This window comes from Ranitomeya imitator, chromosome 5 (assembly GCF_032444005.1).
Source record: "Ranitomeya imitator isolate aRanImi1 chromosome 5, aRanImi1.pri, whole genome shotgun sequence".
In the NCBI taxonomy this organism is placed as follows: Eukaryota; Metazoa; Chordata; class Amphibia; order Anura; family Dendrobatidae; genus Ranitomeya; species Ranitomeya imitator.
In genome coordinates, this window is record NC_091286.1 from 120636896 (window position 1) to 120664780 (window position 27885).

The 27885-nt window shown below is 41.7% G+C and overlaps 1 protein-coding gene across 2 annotated transcripts in view; it reads right to left on the minus strand.

The window, feature by feature from the left end:
• LTBP1 (latent transforming growth factor beta binding protein 1) overlaps positions 1-27885 on the minus strand; it is a 536829-nt gene that overhangs the window by 111769 nt on the left and 397175 nt on the right. For both annotated transcript variants that reach the window (XM_069769110.1, XM_069769111.1), the window contains 8 exons: positions 21487-21585; positions 20208-20333; positions 16712-16837; positions 15981-16103; positions 14162-14281; positions 11130-11255; positions 8122-8244; positions 6249-6371 (listed from right to left, as the gene is read on the minus strand). In XM_069769110.1, the coding sequence (XP_069625211.1) occupies positions 6249-6371; positions 8122-8244; positions 11130-11255; positions 14162-14281; positions 15981-16103; positions 16712-16837; positions 20208-20333; positions 21487-21585 (966 nt within the window). The remainder of the gene's footprint in view (positions 1-6248; positions 6372-8121; positions 8245-11129; positions 11256-14161; positions 14282-15980; positions 16104-16711; positions 16838-20207; positions 20334-21486; positions 21586-27885) is intronic.

Consider the following 27885-nt stretch of genomic DNA (forward strand, 5'->3'; position numbering starts at 1 on the left):
ATGTACTGTCATATATATATATATATATACCGTATATATATGTATGTATGTCAGTGAGATATCTAATATATAATTGCCTAGAATACTACTTCCTGCAATTTGTGCCAACTTCCGTGGCTTTGTCCGGAGCTAATGTCCGGAGCTAATGTCCGGAGATTAATTGCCTAGAATACTACTTCCTGCAATTTGTGCCAACTTCCGTGGCTTTGTCCGGAGCTAATGTCCGGAGCTAATGTCCGGAGCTAATGTGCGGAGATAATGTCCGGAGCTAATGTCCGGAGCTAATGTCCGGAGCTAATGTCCGGAGATAAGTGACGTCAACAGTGTCCAGTGTCTGATTGGTTGCCGCCTGCTGCGAGCGACCAATCAGAAACGTGCCGTACTGTGACACACTCCGCCCGCCATTTTGGTGTGATTTTTGAATTTTTACCTCACAGCAAGTTTCTACTGCGTGGAGGCGGGCCCAGTGACGTTGCTCTTCAAGCTCCTGCCGAATTTCGTCAAAAAAATTATAATACCATTTACCAAAACTATATATATTTAGTTGTGAAGTGGTTCAGTGACATTTTCACACCAATTTTGAACTTTTGTTTGGTGTTTTCTCCATATACTGCCTATTATTTTTGTTCTTTCTTACTATTATTTATTAATTGTATTATTCTTACATTTGAATAAATAAAGTATATATGGATTCTAGACTCCCGATTCTTTAGAATCGGGCTGCCATCTAGTATATATATAAATTAATATTTCATCCTGCGCGAGATAGCTTAAAAGCCGGTAATTCAATTGCCGGCTTTTGCTATCTCCTTCCTAAACCCGACATGATATGAGACATGGTTTACATACAGTAAACCATCTCATATCCCCATTTTTTTTTTTTGCATAATCCACACTGCTAATGTTAGTAGTGTGTATGTGCAAAATGTGGGCTGTCTAGCTATTAAATTAAAGGGTTAAAGCCAGTGACTGAGGGCAGATATTAATAGCCTGGAGAGGGACCATGGTTATTGCCCCCCCACCCCCCCGGCTAAAAACATCTGCCCCCAGCCACCCCAGAAAAGGCGCCTATTCTGGCACTTGGCCTCTCTCTTCCCATTCCCGTGTAGCGGTGGGATATGGGGTAATGAAGGGTTAATTGCTATTGTAAGGTGAAAATAAGCCAGATTAATAATGAAGAGGCGTCAATTATGACACCTATCCATTATTAATCTAATAGCATGAAATGGTTAAAAAAAATACACACACAATATTGCAAAGTATTTTAATGAAATAAACACACAGGTTGTTGTAATATCCACCTGAAGACCCTCGACCTGTAACAAATTAAAAATAATAAACCAACAATATCTCATATCTTCCGTCGATATGTCCCACGATGTAAATCCATCTGAAGGGGTTAAATTATTTTACAGGCAGGAGTTCTGCTATAATGCAGCTGTGCTCGTGCCTGTAAAAACCCGGGGAATGAATGGAATGTAGGTCAATGACCTGTAGTTACCTTCATTCGCAGTGATGCGCCCTCTGCTGGATGTCCTCATATGACCTCGAGCGTGGGAACTTTTCTGAATATTTTTCCAGCCTCGAGGTCATGACACAATGACATATATATATATACCTATTCTATGTGTACATATTTATTCTACCTATTCTATTGTAAGCTGTCAGTGTGATTTTACTGTGCACCGCACTGAATTGCCGGCTTGCTGCGATTTTCTACGGCCGTAGAAGGCCGTATAATAATATAATATAATACGGATCAGTAAAATATGGCTGATAGGAGCTGGGGCATAGAGAAGCATTGTACCGTATGCAATCCGTATTTTCAGCACCTCTCTTACGTCCGTAAAACACGGTAGTGTGACGCCGGCCTAAAAAAGTAAAAAAGAATAAACATGTGCAAACATGTCAAAACGACTGGCTGTGAATATGCCATGTCTCTTGTATCTTCTGTTAATCGCTTCAGGCTTTGTACAAGTGAAGCCGCGAAAAGAAGTCACCTGACCATTCTTCAGGCAGATTCCACTTGGAAGCCACTACGATTTTATTTTTGGGATATAAAAGAAAGACGTCTGAAAAGACACTTCCGATAAACTTTTTCATGGATGTAATGTTTCTTTTATTTTTGTTCCTCCCATAAAAAGGGCACAATTTAGCTCCTTTCAATAACTGTGAGAGAATATGTTGTAGAGCTAGTAAAGCTGATTTCATGGTAAAATAAACCGTCGTACAAAAATAAAGATTTTCTATTACTTTTGATTGAATCATAGAATTTTATTTTGTGTGATTTCTACATTTTATTTAAACAGTTGTTGGTTACTTGGACTGTTCTCATATTCGCACAACGGCCATTAGAAAACAATAGGCGAGCAGACGTCACACTGGGCCCAATTAATCAATCAGCAGAAAGGACTTGGAAAGTCACAAAAGGATTTTTGTTGTGATGTTTGTTTTGCATGATTGATCTGTCAGTGCAGAGAGCACATGGGACATGAGCAGGGGCGAGCCGTCAATGCCCCACAAGCAGCTGTTTATAATACGGATTCTGTCTGTTATGACTAGGCATCATATGTACAATGGTGAACGTCTGTGTGATGCGGGGCGAATTGCTGGGAGACATTGCGGCCTTTCGTGTTACTTTTCATCCATTTGTAATGTAAACCTGCCATGTGTGTTCAGATTTTCAAAGTGATCTCAATGTAAGAGGATGTTGCCGAAAATCAGAATATAAGGTTCACTGAACGGCACTATACAAAAACATTTTTAACCAGAAAAAATGTCACTAAAGAACAACCAAGGCCCTGATTCATTATTACATTTTTGTCTAGTTTTTCAAAATCGCCTACTTATTTTTTTCATTTTCGCCTTTTTTAAAAATAATTGAATCTGAGATTGTCCATTTGTTTTTATATGTTTGCCACTGTGGGCAGGTTTTGGAGATTCTAGATGTTTTTGACTGACTCATCAATTGCGACTTTTTAAAACATTTCTGCTGCACAAATATACTTGTAGTGATCTTATAGACTGTACGCCAAATAGTTTGGCACAAATTTTGCACTATGTTAGTGTAACATGCAACACTAAAATGTTGCAAAACAAGTAAAAGACAAAAATAAACAGGATTTTTTGCAAATTTAATAAACAGTGTATGCAATTTTGATAAATATGGCACAAAAAAGTTAATACCACAAGACAAAAAAAGAAAAGTGACTTGAAAAAAATTGTAAATGGTCAGCTAAGGAATTTTATTAGATATCACCCAAAAGAACTATATCCTACTCACCAGGCCTGTGTTATTATATCCTACTCACCAGGCCTGTGTTATTATATCCTACTCACCAGGCCTGTGTTATTATATCCTACTCACCAGGCCTGTGTTATTATATCCTACTCACCAGGCCTGTGTTATTACATCCTAATCACCAGACCTGTGTTATTATATCCTACTCACCAGGCCTGTGTTATTATGTCCTACTCACGAGGTCTGTGTTATTATATCCTACTCACCAGGCCTGTGTTATTATATCCTACTCACCAGACCTGTGTTATTATATCCTACTCACCAGGCCTGTGTTATTACATCCTAATCACCAGACCTGTGTTATTACATCCTACTCACCAGGCCTGTGTTATTATATCCTACTCACCAGGCCTGTGTTATTATATCCTAATCACCAGACCTGTGTTATTATATCCTACTCACCAGGCCTGTGTTATTATATCCTACTCACCAGGCCTGTGTTATTATATCCTACTCACCAGGCCTGTGTTATTACATCCTAATCACCAGACCTGTGTTATTATATCCTACTCACCAGGCCTGTGTTATTATATCCTACTCACCAGGCCTGTGTTATTATATCCTACTCACCAGACCTGTGTTATTATATCCTACTCACCAGGCCTGTGTTATTACATCCTAATCACCAGACCTGTGTTATTATATCCTACTCACCAGGCCTGTGTTATTATATCCTACTCACCAGGCCTGTGTTATTATATCCTACTCACCAGGCCTGTGTTATTATATCCTACTCACCAGACCTGTGTTATTATATCCTACTCACCAGGCCTGTGTTATTATATCCTACTCACCAGACCTGTGTTATTATATCCTACTCACCAGACCTGTGTTATTATATCCTACTCACCAGGCCTGTGTTATTACATCCTAATCACCAGACCTGTGTTATTATATCCTACTCACCAGGCCTGTGTTATTATATCCTACTCACCAGGCCTGTGTTATTATATCCTAATCACCAGACCTGTGTTATTATAGCCTACTCACCAGGCCTGTGTTATTATATCCTACTCACCAGGCCTGTGTTATTATATCCTACTCACCAGGCCTGTGTTATTACATCCTAATCACCAGACCTGTGTTATTATATCCTACTCACCAGGCCTGTGTTATTATATCCTACTCACCAGGCCTGTGTTATTATATCCTACTCACCAGACCTGTGTTATTACATCCTACTCACCAGGCCTGTGTTATTACATCCTAATCACCAGACCTGTGTTATTATATCCTACTCACCAGGCCTGTGTTATTATATCCTACTCACCAGGCCTGTGTTATTATATCCTACTCACCAGGCCTGTGTTATTATATCCTACTCACCAGACCTGTGTTATTATATCCTACTCACCAGGCCTGTGTTATTATATCCTACTCACCAGACCTGTGTTATTATATCCTACTCACCAGGCCTGTGTTATTATATCCTACTCACAAGGCCTGTGTTATTATATCCTACTCACCTGGGCTGAGTTATTATATCCTACTCACCAGGCCTGAGTTATTATATCCTACTCACCAGACCTGTGTTAGTTATTACATCCTACTCACCAGGCCTGTGCTATTATATCCTACTCACCAGGCCTGTGTTATTATATCCTACTCACCAGGCCTGTGTTATTATATCCTACTCACCAGACCTGTTTTATTATATCCTACTCACCAGGCCTGTGTTATTATATCCTACTCACCAGGCCTGTGTTATTATATCCTACTCACCAGGCCTGTGTTATTATGTCCTACTCAACAGGCCTGAGTTGTTACATCCTACTCACCAGGCCTGTGTTATTATATCCTACTCACCAGACCTGTGTTATTATATCCTACTCACCAGGCCTGTGTTATTATATCCTACTCACCAGGCCTGTGTTATTATATCCTACTCACCAGGCCTGTGTTATTATATCCTACGCACCAGACCTGTGTTATTATATCCTACTCACCAGGCCTGTGTTATTATATCCTACTCACCAGGCCTGTGTTATTATATCCTACTCACCAGGCCTGTGTTATTATATCCTACTCACCAGGCCTGTGTTATTATATCCTACTCACCAGGCCTGTGTTATTATGTCCTACTCAACAGGCCTGAGTTATTACATCCTACTCACCAGGCCTGTGTTATTATATCCTACTCACCAGGCCTATGTTATTATATCCTACTCACCAGGCCTGTGTTATTATACACTACTCACCAGGCCTGTTTTATTACATCCTACTCACCAGGCCTGTGTTATTACATCCTACTCACCAGGCCTGTGTTGTTTATTATACCCTACTTTTCTCTCAATGGGCCCCTTGATCAGGAAGACCATATAAGAATACAGTTATGACTTTGTCTAGTGCTCACAGATCTAATGTTGCTCATCAATTCCACCACTATATGACTGCTGACACCAGGCTAAGAATTAGATCACCAGCACAGGAAACAATATAACAGTCATTTGTCACCTCCAGACAAGACTTTGGCACTATGAGCCGACTCATCAAAGCTATTAAGTCAGTATTCTAACATAAAAACCTTTGGAAAATCACAATATTTTGGTGCAATTCAAGGATGTGCTATATTTTAGCACCTTTTGGTGTAATCACCTCATCTTCTTGGGACAGGTGTGTGGCACCATCTGCTTGGCAAATACATGACGGGGCAGCGATCATTTCGCCTCAATCTAATTCCAGCAGGGACCGGAGTAGGATATGTGGCACGCCACTCATCACAAGCACCTGATTCATTAATTGAGGCGTGCCTGACTCCATCATGAATAACGCTGGCCTTCATGATGGGCCTTTGTGTAGTGGAGAAAACATCAATTCTAGATCTCTGTGAGTCTTGACTCCATGTAGTAGCACAGGAAATACTTTATCTAGAAATACTTTAAGTAGGGACATGGAAATAATCTAAATATATTTTTGTGACCCACTGGGATCGAGGGCTGAATCATACCTTCACATTGGTCCCCAGCCGGAGATAACTTATAGCCATCATTACATATACATGTAAATGATCCCCTTGTATTCCTACACTGGCCATGACCACATAGGCTTGTATCTTGGCATTCATCAATATCTGTAGAATAGAAGACAAAATGGCAATGAGAGGAGATTTTTTGACCACACGTTTTAATTTTGGTAAATATGTGCAATATTTTATTAACAGTATAAACATACTGTGACACATGGGGGTATAGATAGTGGGTAATGTGAGTGCCCTCCTGTGCACGTAGTCACTGTGTCATCCACTTCTGCAAGGTAGGTAAAGACTTTTCATCAAAGTGAGGTGGGTTTTGTTTTTTAGAAAATACCATTTTTTCCTCTGATTTTATTGCGTATTTCAGTTCAGTGCCCTTTTGAGTGAATGACTCCGAGGCTACGTTCCCACCTAGTTTTTGGTGAGTTTTTATGCTATATTTTTCAAAACAAAGGCAATTACCCTATTTTACTTAATTGGTGCAGAAATGGTGAAAACCTGCAACATCAAAAACTCACCAAAAGTTCATTGCGGGAACGTGGCCTAAAAGTGACTTTGTATGGTCAGTACTCTTAATCCAGTTTCATACTTATGGTAGTGTGTGCACTCACATTAAGTTTATCGTACTACTTTTTATTGTTTTATTTCATGATATCATAAACAGTTATCGTTTATCATTTTAAATTCTTTTATTCAACATTTAATATTCTCATTACATTATGTGTAAAATAAATGCACATTTAGGCCATGGAAAGATAATAGGGCTAGAATACAGAAATCATAAGGTAACAGGTTTAGAGAGCATTTATATTGGCACTCCTGTCTCAAATTTTGTATAAATAAATATAACAATAGAAAATATAAAATTCAATATATTTGTTGCAATATTACATAAGCATTCTCCAATTCTCTTTACAAACCACACTTCACCCCTACGCTCCTGACATATTTCATGAATTCTTTTCAAGATGACATCCATAGTGGTGAAACCATCTACTGAGTCTTCAGACATTGCTAAACTTCGCTGTTTACTTCCGATCCTGTCTCTTTAGACAAGCAGCATACTGCAACAATTTGGCATTTCATACAATCATGAACATTAACATGTCTACTAATTTATTTTGACAACTTTGTTAGCAGTGGATAATCGATGGCTAGACATTCTCCAAAGCTAGTTGGTTGTTGTAATTATCCATTAAAGTTTATCTGGCTTTTCGGATTCATTTTCAAAATAAGTTGTGGTGTGTGTACATCTGATGACCACATGCCAGTTTCTTCCCTCTGCAGAAAATACTAGTCAACTAGGTATAATTATGTCTTCAATACATAGAATACACATAAAAGACAAGATCCTGTCTCCCCATCTCTTTGTAGCACTCCCTCAGAAGCAGCAGCATGAAGGACATTATACAGTTGTACTGAGCAGTGTAGCTGTGAGTCCAACAATCAGGTAAGATCACTTTCTCTCTCACTCTGTAGCTGCTCCTTTCTCCCCCTCCTCTCCTCATCTACTTCTATATTGAGCTGTAACCAGATACCTCAATGGGATATGGATTTTCACATGAAATTAAGAGTAAATGCGAAATTTTGAAATTGGAGGGGAGTGGAGGGTCGAAGGAAGAGAAAGGCGGATAATAGCTGTTGAAAGAGGTATTTTCCTCTATTAAATTATATTGCAAAGTTTCTTGTACTATTGATTTATGTAAAGTTTATTAAGATGCACTCTCAAAGCAAATTCTCACTAAATCAGATATCTTAAATTTGAAGTGCATTAGTCCCATAATTATTCCATGGCCTAAATGTGTATTTAATGTAGACAGAATATCAACATTAGCGGAGTATTACATACCATCACATCGGTCCCTAGCTGGGCTCAACTGATATCCTCGGTTGCAGGAGCATAAAAAGGAGCCCTCTATATTTTGGCATCTGCCGTTCAGGCATAAATTACCCAGCTGACATTCATCAATGTCTGTAAAAATATAAATTATGAAACACAGTTATTCATATATACTATACTGTCTAATAATAAATCCAATAGCTCTAATGTCTTCAATCGCAGAGAACATCCTTGAAAAAACTGTTCAACTGCATCTGTCAGGTGGCTTATAAGAACTCCTCATGGGACAACGCAGAACGTCATGTGCCTCCTCAATGATTGACCATGAGGGATAACTAGGTGGTCTGAAATGTGCTATGGAGCAAGTCATGTAATCCGTCAGAAATGATGTGCTCTCTTATAATCTCCCAATAAGGAGATTAGGGGTTGACATAGTTTAAAAAGATCTGAAGCCAACATCGAATTCAAAATACCATATATACTCATGTATAAGCTGAGTTTTTCAGCACATTTTTTTGTGCTGAAAACGCCCCCCTCAGCTTATACATGAGTCAATTGTCCCAGAAGTCGTCAGGCGAGGGGGAGCAGTGGAGCAGCGGGTCACAGAGACAGGAGCTGGCGGCTGTGGCTAAAGCCTGTGCCACTGCTATAATAGCGCAGTGCCAGCTGCAGCCGCTGGCTTCCAGCACATATCCTCCTCACCTACCGGCACGCCCTCGCTGGCACTTCATCTCCTTCGTTCCGGTGCCACCAGCTCTTCCTTATCACGTGGACCGCTCATTAAAGTAATGCATATGCACATCTCTCCACTCCCACAGGCGTTGAGTGCATATTCATGACCTTAATGAGCGGGGCCACGTGATTGCTCGGCCGGAAGACAGAGCTGCTGGCGCCAAAATGAATGACTTGCAGTGCCATCGAGGGCGCACAGGCAGGTAAATAGGATGCTTTTTTTTTTTAAACAGGAATCATGCATACAAGGATAGGGGATAAATAGCCATGCATACAATGACAGGGATGGGAGAGCCATGCATACAATGACAGGGACAGGGGAGCCATGCATATAATGACAGGGACGGGGGAGCCATGCATACAATGACAGGGAGCAGGGAGCCATGCATACAATGACAGGGAGCAGGGAGCCATGCATACAATGACAGGGACGGGGGAGCCATGCATACAATGACAGGGAGCAGGGAGCCATGCATACAATGACAGGGAGCAGGGAGCCATGCATACAATGACAGGGACGGGGGAGCCATACATACAATGACAGTGAAGGAGGGAGCCATGCATACAATGACAGGGACGGGGGAGCCATGCATACAATGACAGGGACGGGGAAGCCATGCATACAATGACAGGGATGGGAGAGCCATGCATACAATGACAGGGATGGGGGAGCCATGCATACAATGACAGGGACGGGGAAGCCATGCATACAATGACAGGGAGCCATGCATACAATGACAGGGACAGGGCAGCCATGTATACAATGACAGGGAGCCATGCATACAATGACAGGGACGGGGGAGCCATGCATACAATGACAGGGACGGGGAAGCCATGCATACAATGACAGAGGTGTGAGAGTCATGCATACAATGACAGGGACAGGGGAGCCATGCATACAGGGACAGGTGAGCCATGCATACAATGACAGGGATGGGGAGCCATGCATACAATGACAGGGATGGGGAGCCATGCATACAATGACAGAGATGGGGGAGCCATGCATACAATGACAGGGACAGTGGAGCCATACATACAATGACAGGGACGGGGGAGCCATGCATACAATGACAGGGATGGGGAGCCATGCATACAATGACAGGCATGGGGGAGCCATGCATACAATGACAGGGACAGGGGAGCCATGCATACAATGACAGGGATGGGGGAGCCATGCATACAATGACAGGGATGGGGGAGCCATGCATACAATGACAGGGACGAGGGAAGCCATGCATACAATGACAGGGATGGGGGAGCCATGCATACAATGTCAGGGATGGGGGAGCCATTCATACAATGACAGGGATGGGGAAGCCATGCATACAATGACAGGGATGGGGGAGCCATGCATACAATGACAGGGACGGGGGAAGCCATGCATACAATGACAGGGATGGGGGAGCCATGCATACAATGACAGGGACGGGGGAAGCCATGCATACAATGACAGGGATGGGGGAGCCATGCATACAATGACAGGGATGGGGGAGCCATGCATACAATGACAGGGATGGGGGAGCCATGCATACAATGACAGGGATGGGGGAAGCCATGCATACAATGACAGGGATGGGGGAGCCATGCATACAATGACAGGGACGGGGGAAGCCATGCATACAATGACAGGGATGGGAGAGCCATGCATACAATGACAGGGATGGGGGAGCCATGCATACAATGACAGGGATGGGGGAGCCATGCATACAATGACAGGGATGGGACAGCCATGCATACAATGACAGGGATGGGGGAGCCATGCATATAATGACAGGGATGGGGGAGCCATGCATACAATGACAGGGACGGGGAAGCCATGCATACAATGACAGGGACGGGGAAGCCATGCATACAATAACAGGATGGGGAGCCATGCATACCAGGACAGGGATAAGGGGACAATGCATACCCGGGCTTACACTCGAGGCAATACGTTTTCCCAGTATTTCGTGGCAAATTTAGGTGCCTTGGCTTATACTTGGGCCGGCTTATACTTGAGTATATACGGTGGGTCATATATTTCTATTTTATACTAATGTTTTGTATATAAAAAGATATATTCAAAAAAGCAAATATTAGCGTGACTAAATAAAGCCAGGCCAATAAATTGGCTGATTTAAGTTTGACATCAAAAAGGTTACAAAAGTCTGACATTCAGAAATGGAACCAGATGGATTTATTGTTCAATAGCCTTCTGCTAAAATCTCATCAAATTTAGAACTGACCCTTCATCCAAAAATAAATGAATAAAACAAATCTACGGCTGAGGCAGAACATCTAATTACCAATGCACTGTTTGCTGTCAGAGGTTGATTCAAATCCTGCCCGACACGTGCACATGTACGATCCCTCCAGATTGGAACAGTCACCGTTGGCACACAGCGAAGTGTCTTCTTGGCATTCATCAATGTCTACAAATTTAACGAAGGTCAGTAAAAAAAAAATAAGGTATAAATGTGCAGACATGTAGGAACATCACTTTCATTAGAGAGCCAGGCACAATGCCAGCTAATTTATTTTCAGTCCACATTTGAAATAAAATCTGTTTTCAATTTTCATATTTTTCTGAACTGCTCATCAGGGAAAACCAACGGTGGTTGTATTTTCTGGCTTCATTAAAGCACAAGATAATATTTATTATTACTAATTATAATAATAATAATATTACAGATCAAATAATAGCCCAATAATATGAACGTAAGTGAAAAATTAAATAAGGCGCATTTCTTAAGCTGTTATAATAACTGAGTAGTTCTTAATGTTACGACACATAAATAATACAAATGTACAAATTAAAAGGCACAACCTAGACATCAAAGTGACATCAGCAAACCTAAGCTTCAATTCAAGAGACTACAAAGATTATTACACAGATACATAACTTTACAAAGACTGAAGTTTAGTTACTCTTTAAAGACTACCGTAAGTTCTGACAACGCAATGTTCGTGAGAGTCCCTTTTCTCCCAAGCAGACATGATTATGAAGCTCCTTCTCTTTTCTCAAGCTTCTAGAGATTTTAGCAGCTAGAGAAAGGAGAAGGAGCTTCATAATCATGTCTGCGTATCAGAATCACTTCCAATGCTTGCTAAGAACCTAGTCCTTAAAGAGGAACTACAATTTTTTAATTTAATTTTTGATCAGTGTTTGTAAAGTTATGAATCTTTGTAATAAACTTCATCACCTTATGCTGCTTTGTTCTGTCTTTAACACCATGCTGAAAGTGTTGGCTTTTCAGCCTAGTTCATTCTTTCTTAGTAGACAAAATAAACTAGGAGGACAAGCCAGCACTTTCAGCATTATGTTAAAGACAGAAGGAATCAAAATAAGGTAATGGAGATTATTACAGAAATTCATAACTTTACAAAGGCTGATCAATAAGTTAGAAAAAGATATTTAACCCCTTAATGACCGCCAATACGTCTTTTAACTGACCTGAGATATAAGAGAATAGTATCCCCATACAGGTGACAATCCAGCATCTGTCAGTTGTACACTATAGCTGACAACTTGCTGTATCAGCCACGATCAGTATTTGCACCATCTAAATCTGTTTAACCCCTTAGATGCTGCTGTCAATAGTGACTACATCATTATAAATGGTTAACAGAGCGTGGGGGCTTCTTCTTTGTCCCAATTGGTACTCTCATATCATGATTTTGTTGTCCTGATGTTTGCCATGGCAATTCATGGCCAAATAGCGGCCTTAGAGTCTGACGGCTGTAGTAATCTGTTTAGAAGTTAGAGACATTTAGGTGGTAAAAATACACATTTTCATTTCTGTCATACCACTTTGCATTAATTCCTGTAAAGCACCTGAAGGGTTAATAAACTACCTGACAGCAGTTTTCAATATGTTTAGGGGAGCTGTTTTTAAAATGTTATCACGTTTGTGGGTTTCCCAATATATGGGACACCAAAAGTCACTTCAAACATGGATAAGTCCCTAAAAAAATAAATTTTGTAATTTTCTTTGAAAAAATGAAAAATTGCTGCTACATTTTTAAACCTCCTAAACTGCTAACAAAATAAAATAATATTTTACAAATGGTCCTGATGTAAAGCAGACATGTGGGAAATGTTATTTATTAATGGTTTGCTGTGGTATGACCATCTGGATTAAAGGGATAATCATTCAAATTTAGAAAATTGCTAATTTTTTTACATTTTTCTCAAATTTTTGATATTTTTTATAAATAAACACAAAAAATGTTGAACAAAATTTACCATTATCATAAAGTATAATGTGTCACGAAAAAACAATCTCAAAATCACTGGGATTTGTTGAAGCGTTGCAGAGTTATTACCACATAAAGTGACACTGGTCAGATTTCAAAAATTTGGCTCGGTCACTAAGGGGTTAAGACAATGAGCACCAACATCTATAAAAGAAAATGTACTGCTCGTACTCTAGGCTGACAAGTTATACTTAAAAAGAAAGTCAGCACATTTGAACGGATTCTTTCACCTGGGTTATGTTACAACATGAAGGCATTATGAAGCAGTGACAGATACCGAACTTTAAATTGTGTCATATACTAGTTTTCTTGCAGTAGATTTCATAAAACAGCTCTTCATTGAATGCAGCACTGGAGTCCCCTCAATGCTGTGTGTGTGCTGAGTGTCCTCTGCCCCTCCAACCACCATTGATTAACAGTCATCTCCCTATACTGTGCAGAGCACAAGCTGCCAATGTTAAGAGACCAGAGAAAAACTGCTACCCACTTCAGAAGGAATGCAAGGAGTACCTGCTGGGCAAAGGGGGCAGGAGAGCGTATTGAGGTATTTATCGCAATACTGCCACGAATAAAGGCACTGAATTGTAAGTTTATATTTTCACCAGAATAGCAGGTGGTCAAATTATCCCCTGAACTGCAAGCAAAGAGCATCTCTAAGTACAACCTTGGTGCCCAGTTATTGCCATAGATTTAATGATGCTTAGTGTAATCGTCAAGTGTATGAGCTTGCTAGTAGTGCAACCATCACACATTGGAGCCTTTGTTGTAATCTCCAAGCTCTGTGCCTAAATCTATAACCTCTATGCCAGAGCCTCTTCAGAAGAAAGTTCTTGCTTTGCTTGCCATCCGGTATGCCCCTAAATTGCTTCCCCATTGTATACAATCTACATCCCTATTGCCTTACCACTTCCCTCTACGTTCATATTAATGACTGGCAGCTCGGCCATGAAATGGAGGTGCAAATTGCATTTACGGTTCATTTAATTGGAGCAGAACTATAGCGTGATATCATAAATTAGAGAAGTTCTTCAAGCCTCCATTATCTACTGAATATGATCTCCATGTATTATAATGAACTTACCAAAACAGCGTCCATTAGATCCTTTGTATCCATCAGGGCAGGGCACACATGCAAACGAGCCAGGGTTATTGACACATCTGTCATATGGACATGTGGTCGGAACCAAGCATTCATCAATGTCTGTCGAAATAGGCACATTTGACATAAAAAAAAATAAATAAATCTCATAATTAATGTAACAGACAGTATAACTTCTGAAGGAAGGAAGGCTGGAGGGAAATTGTTTAATGAAAAGAGAATTGCAGGGATGGCTCAAAATTACACTCACGATGTGTCCATGGTATCCAACTACAGTTCAAAGTTTACTTATTTCTTCTATCTGTCAAATATTTCTATACATTACATCAGTGACAGCAAAGTTGGGAAACAGTATGACTATTAAAGACATGTAATTATTAAATAAGTAAACCTATTATTATATAGGTTAGAAGGGAGTTTACCCCACCCTGTATACACCTAACTCTGTTAGCTATGTTTACTTAACATTATTAATCAGCAATGAACATTGCGTTGGAGCGGTCAGTTATGGTGATTACAGTCGTCTACAGAAATAGGCTTGGGCCACTTGGCTATGGGGAGGGGATCACCATGACTGAATGGAGAAGTCAGTAGGATGGGAGTAATCACTGTGTTGGGGATGGAGTAAAAATTACCTTCTCAAATAACACAGTTACATGTGAAAAGATCAAATTGGAGGTTTATGATCTTGGTCCACATTGTATTTGTTAAGTGAAAGGGCTACGGTATTTAGGATGCTTTCTCCCCTATGGCATAGTGTGATGAACTTGCTCCAGTGTTGCTCTTCTGAAGTAGAAGTGATCTACCCTCCTGCTTGGCAGTGAGTGTGACTTGTTTGATTATTTCAAAGGGAAAAAAACCTCCAAGTAAATGTGGCGCTAAGCACCTACGGATTTTTTGAATGCATCCACTTCAAGTGAAAAATGTTAGTAAAAATTCATTTATTTTTTAAGAATGAAAATCCCTTCTAGGAACCCTCATAAATAAGAGAACTTGGAGGTTGTAACATCATTTTATAGTGCTTATTGTATTGTTTGTTTTTTTGCTACCTGATGAAGGCTGCACTGTAAAAATAGCACAAATATATTTTATTTTTTATTCTGAAAAAATAAATGAATTTTTACTAACATTTTTCACTTGAAGTGGATGCATTCAAAAAATCCGTAGGTGCTTAGCGCCACATTTACTTGGAATTTTTTTTCCCTTTGAAATCGCCACCTATGTGGATCTGAAGCAGGATCAACACATAGTTCTCCAAAGTGAGCTGCACACCTTATTGGATTATACAACATATGAAGAAGAGTTGCCTAAAGAATTGATTCCTTGAGAATCTCAACGTGCATTTCTTACCGATAGAAGGTGAGCATAACTACTAATAAAAGAAATGTTTTTAACTTGTTGGTAAAAACGTATTACGCTCAGAGGAAGCGCCGCACTTGTCTTTTTTTTTTTCCCTCTTTCCCTAAACCAGGGTATTTCTAAAGACTTGTTTGATTATGTCAATCATGATCAAGATGGCAAGCTAGATAAATTTGAGTTCTCTTTTTAAGCTGTCTTTGTTTCCTGCTTATTCTACTAGTTAACACTGGGAGCCCTTTTGATTTAGACATTTGGATGGCCGGACTAGACTTACTGATTAATATAAATGCCTAAACTCGATTATTTCCTCACTAAGCATTAGGTTCCATCTCCGTCATTGTCCTTTTGTTTCTGATTGTGACACAGATAATACATAATTTTCTCTCAACTCGCCCCACCAGTCAGCAGCTTTATATATCACTTTTATCAAAATGCCGCCCACCTTCACACTGTCCTCTTCTGTTCATGCGGAAACCAGTGTCACAATACTGACAGCGGAACGATCCAACAGTGTTGATACAAAGCCCGTCTGGACACACATCTGGTCTCAAGCACTCATTCACATCTGAACCCAAAAAAAAAATACATTTACATTTTTAATAATGTTGTCGGTACATTTCTACTCAGGAGTCCCCCTCTTCCACCCCTGTCCAACCCTGACCATTTTTTTTAGAAAGTTTGAAAAGTGTCTAAAAGGTAAAAAACGTTGCAAATATTAACATAAATACGGCTGACACCAAATATTAGGACTTTTACAACAGAAAACCGGGGCTAAGCAGTTAATAAATTACCATCACTGGTTATGTCAATTTCATTATCACCATTTTATATTTTGAAGCATTTTTGGTTGCATGTTTTAATGTTTTTTCACATTCATTCAAAAGGGTGAGAATTGCTGCAAAAATGGTGAAAGAATTGACATGCTGCAGATATGAAACTGCTTCAAATCTGCATAAAAAATAAGCAACACGTGCATGAGACTTCAGAAATCTCGTCTACTTCGCTGGTGCAGTACAATTTAGGGTTTTTTTGCACAAAAAACAGGCAATAAAGTGTATGGTTACCTAAATGTCTACTGGTGATATATTTCTGACAGCTACGAGATGCACATGCTTAGAGCAGTCTGTCTGGTGACCAAATAACATTAATTGCTTTCACAATAAAGCTACATACCCACACAGTCAGATCCCCGTTCATTAGCCATATATCCCGCTGAACAAATACATAGATAACTTCCATCTGTATTCTCACAACGGCCATTGGAACACAGCCGGCGATCTTCTACACACTCATTTATATCTATGGAAACAGTCAAAAAGTTCATTAAACAACAAATAGTTCCAAGATATGTCCATTGTGGTGCCATGCTGTCGATCAATGGTGATCCCAAGGACGCGTCCTTGATAGTGATATCTCAACATCATCCGGTGAGTAGGTGACATGGTTATGCATATAAAGGCACAGATGATTGGCCTCGGGGAGACCAAAACATCCAACACCGCGGAGACACCATCACGTGTTTCTCAACGCAGTGATTCCAGAACACTGCCCCCATCCCTTATGGGAAATATGCAAATGCAAGTAAAGAAGCTGCGGAGACACCATCACGTGTTTCTCGACGCAAGCAATGAATAGCCAGGCCTTTCCCCGGGAAGGAACAACCACGGGAAGGGCAGCATCCTAAGAAGGAAAGCCACCTATACCAAGCATGGTATCCATCCACAGACAGCTGTTTCGGGGTTTTTGCCCCTCATCAGTGTGGAGTAGGAATCTGGCTATTAGGAGCAGTGCCTAGTAAAAAGGCTATAAAGGCACAGATGATTGGCCTCGGGGAGACCAAAACATCCAACACCGCGGAGACACCATCACGTGTTTCTCAACGCAGTGATTCCAGAACACTGCCCCCATCCCTTATGGGAAATATGCAAATGCAAGTAAAGAAGCTGCGGAGACACCATCACGTGTTTCTCGACGCAAGCAATGAATAGCCAGGCCTTTCCCCGGGAAGGAACAACCACGGGAAGGGCAGCATCCTAAGAAGGAAAGCCACCTATACCAAGCATGGTATCCATCCACAGACAGCTGTTTCGGGGTTTTTGCCCCTCATCAGTGTGGAGTAGGAATCTGGCTATTAGGAGCAGTGCCTAGTAAAAAGGCTGTAAAGGCACAGATGATTGGCCTCGGGGAGACCAAAACATCCAACACCGCGGAGACACCATCACGTGTTTCTCAACGCAGTGATTCCAGAACACTGCCCCCATCCCTTATGGGAAATATGCAAATGCAAGTAAAGAAGCTGCGGAGACACCATCACGTGTTTCTCGACGCAAGCAATGAATAGCCAGGCCTTTCCCCGGGAAGGAACAACCACGGGAAGGGCAGCATCCTAAGAAGGAAAGCCACCTATACCAAGCATGGTATCCATCCACAGACAGCTGTTTCGGGGTTTTTGCCCCTCATCAGTGTGGAGTAGGAATCTGGCTATTAGCCTTTTTACTGGGGCACTGCTCCTAATAGCCAGATTCCTACTCCACACTGATGAGGGGCAAAAACCCCGAAACAGCTGTCTGTGGATGGATACCATGCTTGGTATAGGTGGCTTTCCTTCTTAGGATGCTGCCCTTCCCGTGGTTGTTCCTTCCCGGGGAAAGGCCTGGCTATTCATTGCTTGCGTCGAGAAACACGTGATGGTGTCTCCGCAGCTTCTTTACTTGCATTTGCATATTTCCCATAAGGGATGGGGGCAGTGTTCTGGAATCACTGCGTTGAGAAACACGTGATGGTGTCTCCGCGGTGTTGGATGTTTTGGTCTCCCCGAGGCCAATCATCTGTGCCTTTATAGCCTTTTTACTAGGCACTGCTCCTAATAGCCAGATTCCTACTCCACACTGATGAGGGGCAAAAACCCCGAAACAGCTGTCTGTGGATGGATACCATGCTTGGTATAGGTGGCTTTCCTTCTTAGGATGCTGCCCTTCCCGTGGTTGTTCCTTCCCGGGGAAAGGCCTGGCTATTCATTGCTTGCGTCGAGAAACACGTGATGGTGTCTCCGCAGCTTCTTTACTTGCATTTGCATATTTCCCATAAGGGATGGGGGCAGTGTTCTGGAATCACTGCGTTGAGAAACACGTGATGGTGTCTCCGCGGTGTTGGATGTTTTGGTCTCCCCGAGGCCAATCATCTGTGCCTTTATAGCCTTTTTACTAGGCACTGCTCCTAATAGCCAGATTCCTACTCCACACTGATGAGGGGCAAAAACCCCGAAACAGCTGTCTGTGGATGGATACCATGCTTGGTATAGGTGGCTTTCCTTCTTAGGATGCTGCCCTTCCCGTGGTTGTTCCTTCCCGGGGAAAGGCCTGGCTATTCATTGCTTGCGTCGAGAAACACGTGATGGTGTCTCCGCAGCTTCTTTACTTGCATTTGCATATTTCCCATAAGGGATGGGGGCAGTGTTCTGGAATCACTGCGTTGAGAAACACGTGATGGTGTCTCCGCGGTGTTGGATGTTTTGGTCTCCCCGAGGCCAATCATCTGTGCCTTTATAGCCTTTTTACTAGGCACTGCTCCTAATAGCCAGATTCCTACTCCACACTGATGAGGGGCAAAAACCCCGAAACAGCTGTCTGTGGATGGATACCATGCTTGGTATAGGTGGCTTTCCTTCTTAGGATGCTGCCCTTCCCGTGGTTGTTCCTTCCCGGGGAAAGGCCTGGCTATTCATTGCTTGCGTCGAGAAACACGTGATGGTGTCTCCGCAGCTTCTTTACTTGCATTTGCATATTTCCCATAAGGGATGGGGGCAGTGTTCTGGAATCACTGCGTTGAGAAACACGTGATGGTGTCTCCGCGGTGTTGGATGTTTTGGTCTCCCCGAGGCCAATCATCTGTGCCTTTATAGCCTTTTTACTAGGCACTGCTCCTAATAGCCAGATTCCTACTCCACACTGATGAGGGGCAAAAACCCCGAAACAGCTGTCTGTGGATGGATACCATGCTTGGTATAGGTGGTTTTCCTTCTTAGGATGCTGCCCTTCCCGTGGTTGTTCCTTCCCGGGGAAAGGCCTGGCTATTCATTGCTTGCGTCGAGAAACACGTGATGGTGTCTCCGCAGCTTCTTTACTTGCATTTGCATATTTCCCATAAGGGATGGGGGCAGTGTTCTGGAATCACTGCGTTGAGAAACACGTGATGGTGTCTCCGCGGTGTTGGATGTTTTGGTCTCCCCGAGGCCAATCATCTGTGCCTTTATAGCCTTTTTACTAGGCACTGCTCCTAATAGCCAGATTCCTACTCCACACTGATGAGGGGCAAAAACCCCGAAACAGCTGTCTGTGGATGGATACCATGCTTGGTATAGGTGGCTTTCCTTCTTAGGATGCTGCCCTTCCCGTGGTTGTTCCTTCCCGGGGAAAGGCCTGGCTATTCATTGCTTGCGTCGAGAAACACGTGATGGTGTCTCCGCAGCTTCTTTACTTGCATGGTTATGCATATAACACATCAGTGTGCAGTGATAACAAGAGACAGATGGACAAACCGTAATACCTGCCTTATTAATAAAAGAAAATACTAGAATCATTTTACTCCTTATATATATTCTAAGTACAGGATAAAATACCAAAGTCTACTGACCAATGGATAGGTGCATAATATTAGTAGAGGACCTTACCAATACACTTGGTCTGATTTTCATTCCTCTTGTAGCCTTCATGGCAGACGCACAAGTATCCAACTGGCAGGTTGACACAGAAACCTTCTCCACAGATATCAGGGTCCACGATACATTCATTGACTTCTATTGAAACAGAGCAGATAACGGGTGATAATAATATGGAATATTGTGCACATGGTTGCCAGTGTGTTCTTACTTCCAAGGTTGGATACTTGATAGAGACAAATAAACCAGCATGTTTCCACATTAGGAGACAAGTACATTTTAAGGGTCCATGCACACACCAATATTATGGGATCTGTGACGGGCTTTCCACAGTGGTGCAATGGACATCTGTACCTCAGGATGCTTTTAGTTTCCATACAAAATAAAACATGAAAAATCAAGGCTTGCTTTTCTTTATCATTACATATGCATAAAAGGATTCTCTCCTGGAAGCATATATTGCAGGATATAGATGGCATGTAGGTTCGGATTTGTGCAGCCTGTGTGCACCGCCACCTATATGGCCATGTGGCCCCTGTAGTTTATATGAGAGGCAAAAGCAGTCCTATGTGACCTATTTTCAAGGTGCAAGAAGTCTAAGGAACCGAACAATGACTATATATATCATTGTCCATCATGAAAAGCTGAAACCAAGAAGAACTAAAGCTAGTAACGCACCAGTGATCTTAGATGACTGCACAGTATACAAGAGTAAGGGGGTATAATACCCAGCCTAGACCTGTATAGCATATCTACAGAAATTACACTCATTTTTCAGAACTGGTATCCTCCCACTAGCCTAGTAAGAAGTTCTCTGGCTGCTGCAGCTAGACAGAGACTTAAAGGAAATTGTGGCTGGGAGAAAGTAGAATTGATATATGCCACCTCTACGTATCTCTCCGCTCACAATTCTTCGCCTTGATGCCATAAATATCAAAGATGTGAATACTCCTTTAAAGATCGGCTTTAAAGAGCGTTCACTATAAATTGCTTAGAAAAATTGGAGACAATGTACGGATCGATCACTGTCTCGGGATGATACCTCGGCTTGCATTATGCCAGCTAAAGCCTGACTTTTGACTTTCCAACAACTTCAACCAACAATAAACAGAAAAAATCCAACATACAAGATTGACTTGTTCCAATGAATCTGCCTTCAGTCAGCGTCAGAAAAAGGCACCAAAGGACCAGAACAAATGTACTAGTGTACGGCCAGCTTTACATATGGCGGATCACCATAACTCTATATTTTTATATATAGACCATACACTAATAGGAGATTCAAATGTACCTGTAACTTGAGTTGGGGCAATAACTTGACTTTCGCTCGACTTGGAAACATCAGGAGCTATTTCTACAGGCACAGGTGGAGAGGATCTTTCAACAACAACTGTAATGAAGAAAAAACACCTTTTACGTCATATTAAGTAAATTACCTTGTATGGTTGCAACAAAATCTGTTGAAAAAAATGGCCCGGTGCCTGAGAAAAAAGCAGATTGCATGCAGCTACCAGGCCCGGACTGGCAATCTGCCCTATCGAGCAGATGCCAGCTGGGCTGAGCCTCTGGGCCACTTGGGCTGTTCATGTGTACTCCAGATACAGTCCTGTGGGCTTCATATAACCGCCAAGGGGTTTGCTGCAGCCTGGGAAACGTCGCTCCTGCCTTCCTATATTCGGATGCATTTGCGCCTTTCAGACTCTAATATATTTGAAGACTGTGGTGCCAGGACTGGGCAGAGGGAGAGCCTGTCAGCCTGGCCTCGAAGTGCAGCGGTGTGATGTCATCAGCAAGCTACTGACCTCATCACATTGCTGCCAGCATCGGGCCGCAGAGGAGGAGAGGTACTGCCGGAGCGGAAGATTAATTGCCTTATCCTTGTGGATGGGGGAAAATAATGTAACTGTGAGGGCACATAATGGGAGGATAATTGTGAAAGGGTAAATCAATATTGCCCAAGTCAAAAAAGCCCCTAAACTAAAAAACTAAATTAGTAATTAACTTTTATTTGTGCCAATCAATTGGGGAAAGTTCATATGTTAATTAAAAACATAAAGGACTATGATTAGATGTTCCACAAAGGGATAAGTCATTCATCAATAGGAGTCTCCCTAATATCATCCAAATTGTAGAAAATAGTTTACTGTCTCTGTATGTTACGTGGCCGCGGACCACACAAGGATATACTAATTCATACATAATCAGGATCTATAAAAGCCCATGCAATTTCTTCTACCCATAAACCTTATATGCACCTTTTCATCTACATATCTGTATATGAGCGAGCCACATGGAACCTGTACCAAATCTCTAGGCATTTGATGATAGTAGTTTAATTAAAAAAAAGGTTTGCAAAAATATGCATTAGACTCTAGGTGTTTTTACAAGCCACAAATAAAAAAATGTTTTGTGAAAGAATCCTAACAAAGGCGCACACATGATTCAGCGACTACATTCACATTCATGTTATGTACAGCCATTTTCATAGTGGAGATGATTGGTCACACAAGTATTTCCTACATATAGACTTAGTATTTAGGGTCCGCACTTATTGCTGGCCATGTAGCTTCTATGGGGCCAGTTGACGTCATCGTCTTTCTCTATTGAATTATGTCCATTGCTAATTTACTGTAGCTCTAAGCGTTTTTTCTCTTACAGTCTTTAATGCATTTAACGCACAGCATGTTTGGGATCATGGAGGATTCACCACTAGCTGTATTGGGGTGTTATTCTTGGGTATGACGGTATACGCTAACCACTTTGTAGGAACACAGCCAAAGACTCTGTGTAGCCGTGGCCTAATTGACAACTGGCTGTCACCCTCACCATTTCTCCTCTGAACAGATACAATGGTTGAACTCTGCATGCCGTGACTCAGGCTTTTGACACAGGAATGATAACACCCAATTAACAATTTATTAAAGCGGCCTTTACAAGTTGTTGTCACAATTTGTTATTTTGGCCAAAGTTGTTGTAAAAATGCACTGTCTTGTCACAATTTTCAAAAGTTGCATCAGAAAACACTGCAATGTATGAACGTAGCCTGGAAAGGTTGGTCACTTCTGCATCGAGAGGTGAGTAGTGCTGTTAATGTCATGTTTGCACATGCCTACAAGGACGCGTAAACAATAGGCATGTCCTATTCTAAGGAAAAGGATAGGTAAACTATGCCTGCCCTATGTGCACACCTCCTAACAGGTCTGTGCAGATGTGACTTCATTAGTGCTGCTTACCTCCCAATTCAGAATTGCCAGACAACTCCTTTAGGAGAGTAGTGGGCGGTGTGACATACTAAATTATGTCGTCGGAATGTTGCACTTTATTTTTTGGATCGGTAAAAGGCAATATTTTATGTGGGCTGCTCGTGTCTATGTGGTACAGTCACAGCACATGCATGGTCAGCCTGTGTGTCGGGTTCTCCATACATGGGCTTTGACAGTGACACAGCCGCGACACATGCAGCTGCGGCGCCCATCAGCTCATCAGCCAGCGCATTTCAGGTATCCGGGTTCCCTCTGCAGCTTATTCGGCAAGCGCTATAGCTTGCAAAATAAGCGGGGACTCAAATAAATTTGCTCAACTCTAATTTTGGTGTTTTCATAAGTTTTAATCAACTTCACCGAAATGGGCAGAGCTGCTAAGGAGCCGCTGCAGCCATGGTCACACCTCACCTGTCCAATTAATCAAAACTTCCAGCGTTTTGCATGGCAGAAATGCTACTCCAGGGCCTAACCGGAGTAGTATTTCTGGCACAGCACACGGACGCCCATCCTTCTCCGAAGAAGTGGCAAATTCAATAAGTGGAGTATGCATCTTGATAAACTTGGCACCTCTTGTACATCAAAACTGGAATAGCACAAGCCTATGCTACACGAGTCTTCGTGAATCAGCCTCAAAGACTATTCACTCCAACTACTATTTTACTTTTCATATGTCACGTGCTATTGTTTGGCACAATTCTTTACACTGTATGGGCATATTTAAAACATTTTTTCTGTACCTTTCATCACTATTTCTATAGGCATATATTGTAAACAGGAAAATCTTATGCAGTTCATTATACAGACTGGAACATTTTTCTTATAACTTTACGTAAATGCACATTTTAGACTGATTGCCATATATAGAATTTCTTTAAAAAAAATGCTTGGTTTCATTTATTATTGGTTTAAAACTCATTCAAATATAATTTGTAACACTTTGTACAGACTCTGAAAAACTGAAAACTGTAACTTTCATGTCAATGCACGTTACTGCTACAGTAATGCCTAAGGCTGTGTGCACACGTTCAGGATTTTTAGCGTTTTTTTTCGCTGTTTTTCGCTATGAAAAAGCGAAAAACGCATACATTAAGCATCCTATTATTAGAATGCATTCCGCAATTTTTGTGCACATGTTGCGTTTTTTTCCACGGCGGAATCGCATTCTGGAAAAAAACGCAGCATGTTCATTCCTTGTGCGGAATCGCGGGGATTTTGCACACATAGGAATGCATTGATCCGCTTACTTTCCGCATGTGGCTATGACCACTGTTATGAAAGGTAATTCAGTACCACAATGGACATAGAGGTCAGCGCACATACAGTGACCTGGCAATAACCCTAAAAACAAGAACGAGCTCTGAGACGTGGGAACTCTGTTGACCGCAATCCCTAATCCTCTCCAACCACACTAAAGGCAGCTGTGGATTGCGCCTAACGCTCCCTATGCAACTCGGCACGGCCTGAGAAACTAGCTAGCCTGAAGATAGAAAATAAGCCTACCTTGCCTCAGAGAAATACCCCAAAGGAAAAGGCAGCCCCCACATATAATGACTGTGAGTTAAGATGAAAAGACAAACGTAGAGATGAAATAGATTTAGCAAAGTGAGGCCCAACTTTCTGAACAGAGCGAGGATAGTGTGGAGATCAGACTGAACTAAAGGAATCCATCTTGTCTTCTTCCTGAGAAATCTCGCTTACAACAAGATACATTTCTGCTGACTTGACATTTCCTTTTATGGAAGTAATCATGTGTGCATTCCTTCTTTCAATAGCAGCCTTTCATTCACCTTCCAGATGATGTAACTTTCTACTGATAAAGACTGGTATAGATTGTTTATGTAAGAGATAGTGAAATATGAGCGCTTGTGCGCATGTCTGTAAAAGAATAATTCTTTTCTATATAAAGGGAGGGCAAAGCCCAGAGAGAGAGATGTGCTCCTGGGCTTCCCCTGTATATGATCACACAATACCTTGTTTGCGTGTCATTTACTCAGGATCCCTACCTCTAGTAAGCCAGGGACTGAGAAGGACTTAACATTTCTTTGGCGCATCGAACAGGGACCCGAGATGAGAGTATTTGCTCGAGATTCACCTGCAGATACGGACAATGGAGATCTGGGATAATGGACGGCAAATGAACTGAAAAACCTGGCCAGGTAAGAGACATTATTAGTTCTCTTTTATCTGCCTTGTATTATCCGAAAGATCTCTATGAGCCGTGTCATGCTGGGTTAGTCTAGTAGTGAGTAGATACCTATAAAACTCGGGTTACTATATTGTATAGATTTATGAGTCCTGTCCCTGGCAGTGTGTGAACAGTGTGAAGGTTGTGGTATGTTGTGAAAGAAGAGCAAAAGTGCGTAGAAAAATAAGCCGAAATAGTTGGGGTATAAGCCTTATACACGGAAGTCAGCCTAACTGGGTCATGTGGTTGCGTCCTTTCGGGGAGACCTCCGCCCATGCTTGACTCTCATTTAAGTGCTTAACCTCCTTCATTTCTGGATAAGGTTTGATAGAATGAGCCCAGGACGCGGGTCCATGAGCCTGGGACAAGTATGCTAACTGACACAGAAAGTTTTGTGATCTGTATGGTGTTGCTGGGTCTGTTTGCGTGCATAATAGCACTTAAGTACATTCTGCACATTAGAAAGAATGGAGCAGATCAGCCCTTCAATATTTTAGCTCCCTAGGAGAGAAGGCAACGAGACATCACCTAGGATAAGTGATTGTCCAAACGTCACCTGGGGTAGAAATAGCTAATATTGAAAAAAAAAAAATAAAAAAATAAAAATGGGAAATAAACAGACAAAAACCGTCTTAGGACAAGTGGAAGCAGCAGATATCATACAGGAAAGATGTGGGAAGACAGTCAGAAGTCAGATTAGAAGGGTAAGAGAAAAATTGGGAATTTCAGAAGCACTTATGTTCAGTACAGAATGGGAAAAACTGAGTAAAGAACGAGGTGGAATTATCAAAGACAATGGGTGGGAAGAAATCATACACTGTATGATAGAGGTCTCAAAAACAGCTAAAGAGGAGAATTGGAAGTATGATCCAGACACTTCCAAATGGATTATGGGGAAGGGAAAAAGTTGTGACATAATCCCACCACCTTACCTAGATCCAAAAGCCCAATCATTTGTACCATCTGGAGGAGCAGAAGGAGGAAAACAATTTCCAGCCTTGTATCCCAATCTTGGTGGGGTAGGAGGATGGGTATGTTCACACTGTGGACAACAAAATCCAGATTGGAGAAATGATTGCCTAGTCTGTGGTACACCTAGACATGGCGCTGTACTTGCCCCTGTTAGGGTAGTACCAAGACCCTTTAGGGAACCTGGTGCTGACGGGGTAATGGGAACTAGATATCACCAGACCCGACAGTATTTTCCTTGGTCCCCTGCTGAAGGTATGTCCCTCCTGCATAATGCGCCTGATCCCACTCAATATCCCATCCGATTTGCACAATACATACAACAAATCATGCAGACTCATGCTGGGGTCTGGGCGGACGGGGAAGAATTATGTAGAATGAAAATGTCCCCCGGACTTTTTCAGGAATTATTGACACACCTACAGCCCAATAGACCAGTGGCAGAAGGGGGTGCCTTACAGACAGAAGCATCAGGTACCCAGTTCACAGAGGCATTAATAATTTTCATGAGAGAAAAACAGAGGGAAAGGGGATCTACGGGTGTGATTATGCAGAAATTTGGGCAAAGTATTGAAGAATATAGTCAAGAATTAGAAAATAGCTTTAGGGATGAAGGATTGGATTTGACTGATGCTTCAGTAAGGAGACTTTTTACAAAACAATTAATAGAGGGGCTAGATCCGAAAATCAGAGAAAAATTTAAATCCTCTACTCCAGATTGGAGAACAATTGAACAACCAAATATTGTGAAACAACGATGTTTAGGAATAGTCATGGATATGAGAGAGAATCGTAAGCCTGTTAGAATAGCACAAGCTAATACAGGAGGAAGAGTGAGACACAACTTTCCTTGCCACTACTGTAAAAAGCCAGGTCATTTCCAAAGAGAGTGCAGGAAGAAGTTGGCAGATATAAAGTCAGGCAAATTTGTTCCCAGAAATAACCCTCCCCAAACGGACAACCAGCAGAAATCTACCATCATAGATGGTCCCATACCAGATTCAGATTGACTCGATGTGTTACAAACTTCCCTACCAGCTAGAAGACCTATGATACAGGTGAATGTGGGGGGGAGAGAGATTCCATTTTTGATAGATACAGGTGCAACTTCCTCAATTTTGAATCAAGATTTTCTTCCGAATCCGGAAGATATTTCAGAACAAACAACTTTTGCTGAGGGTTATGATGGGGTAATTCGAACACTGCCATATACTGTGCCCCTAGAGGTCTCATTAGGACCTAAATGTTTTGCATCCAGATTTTTGTATGCCAG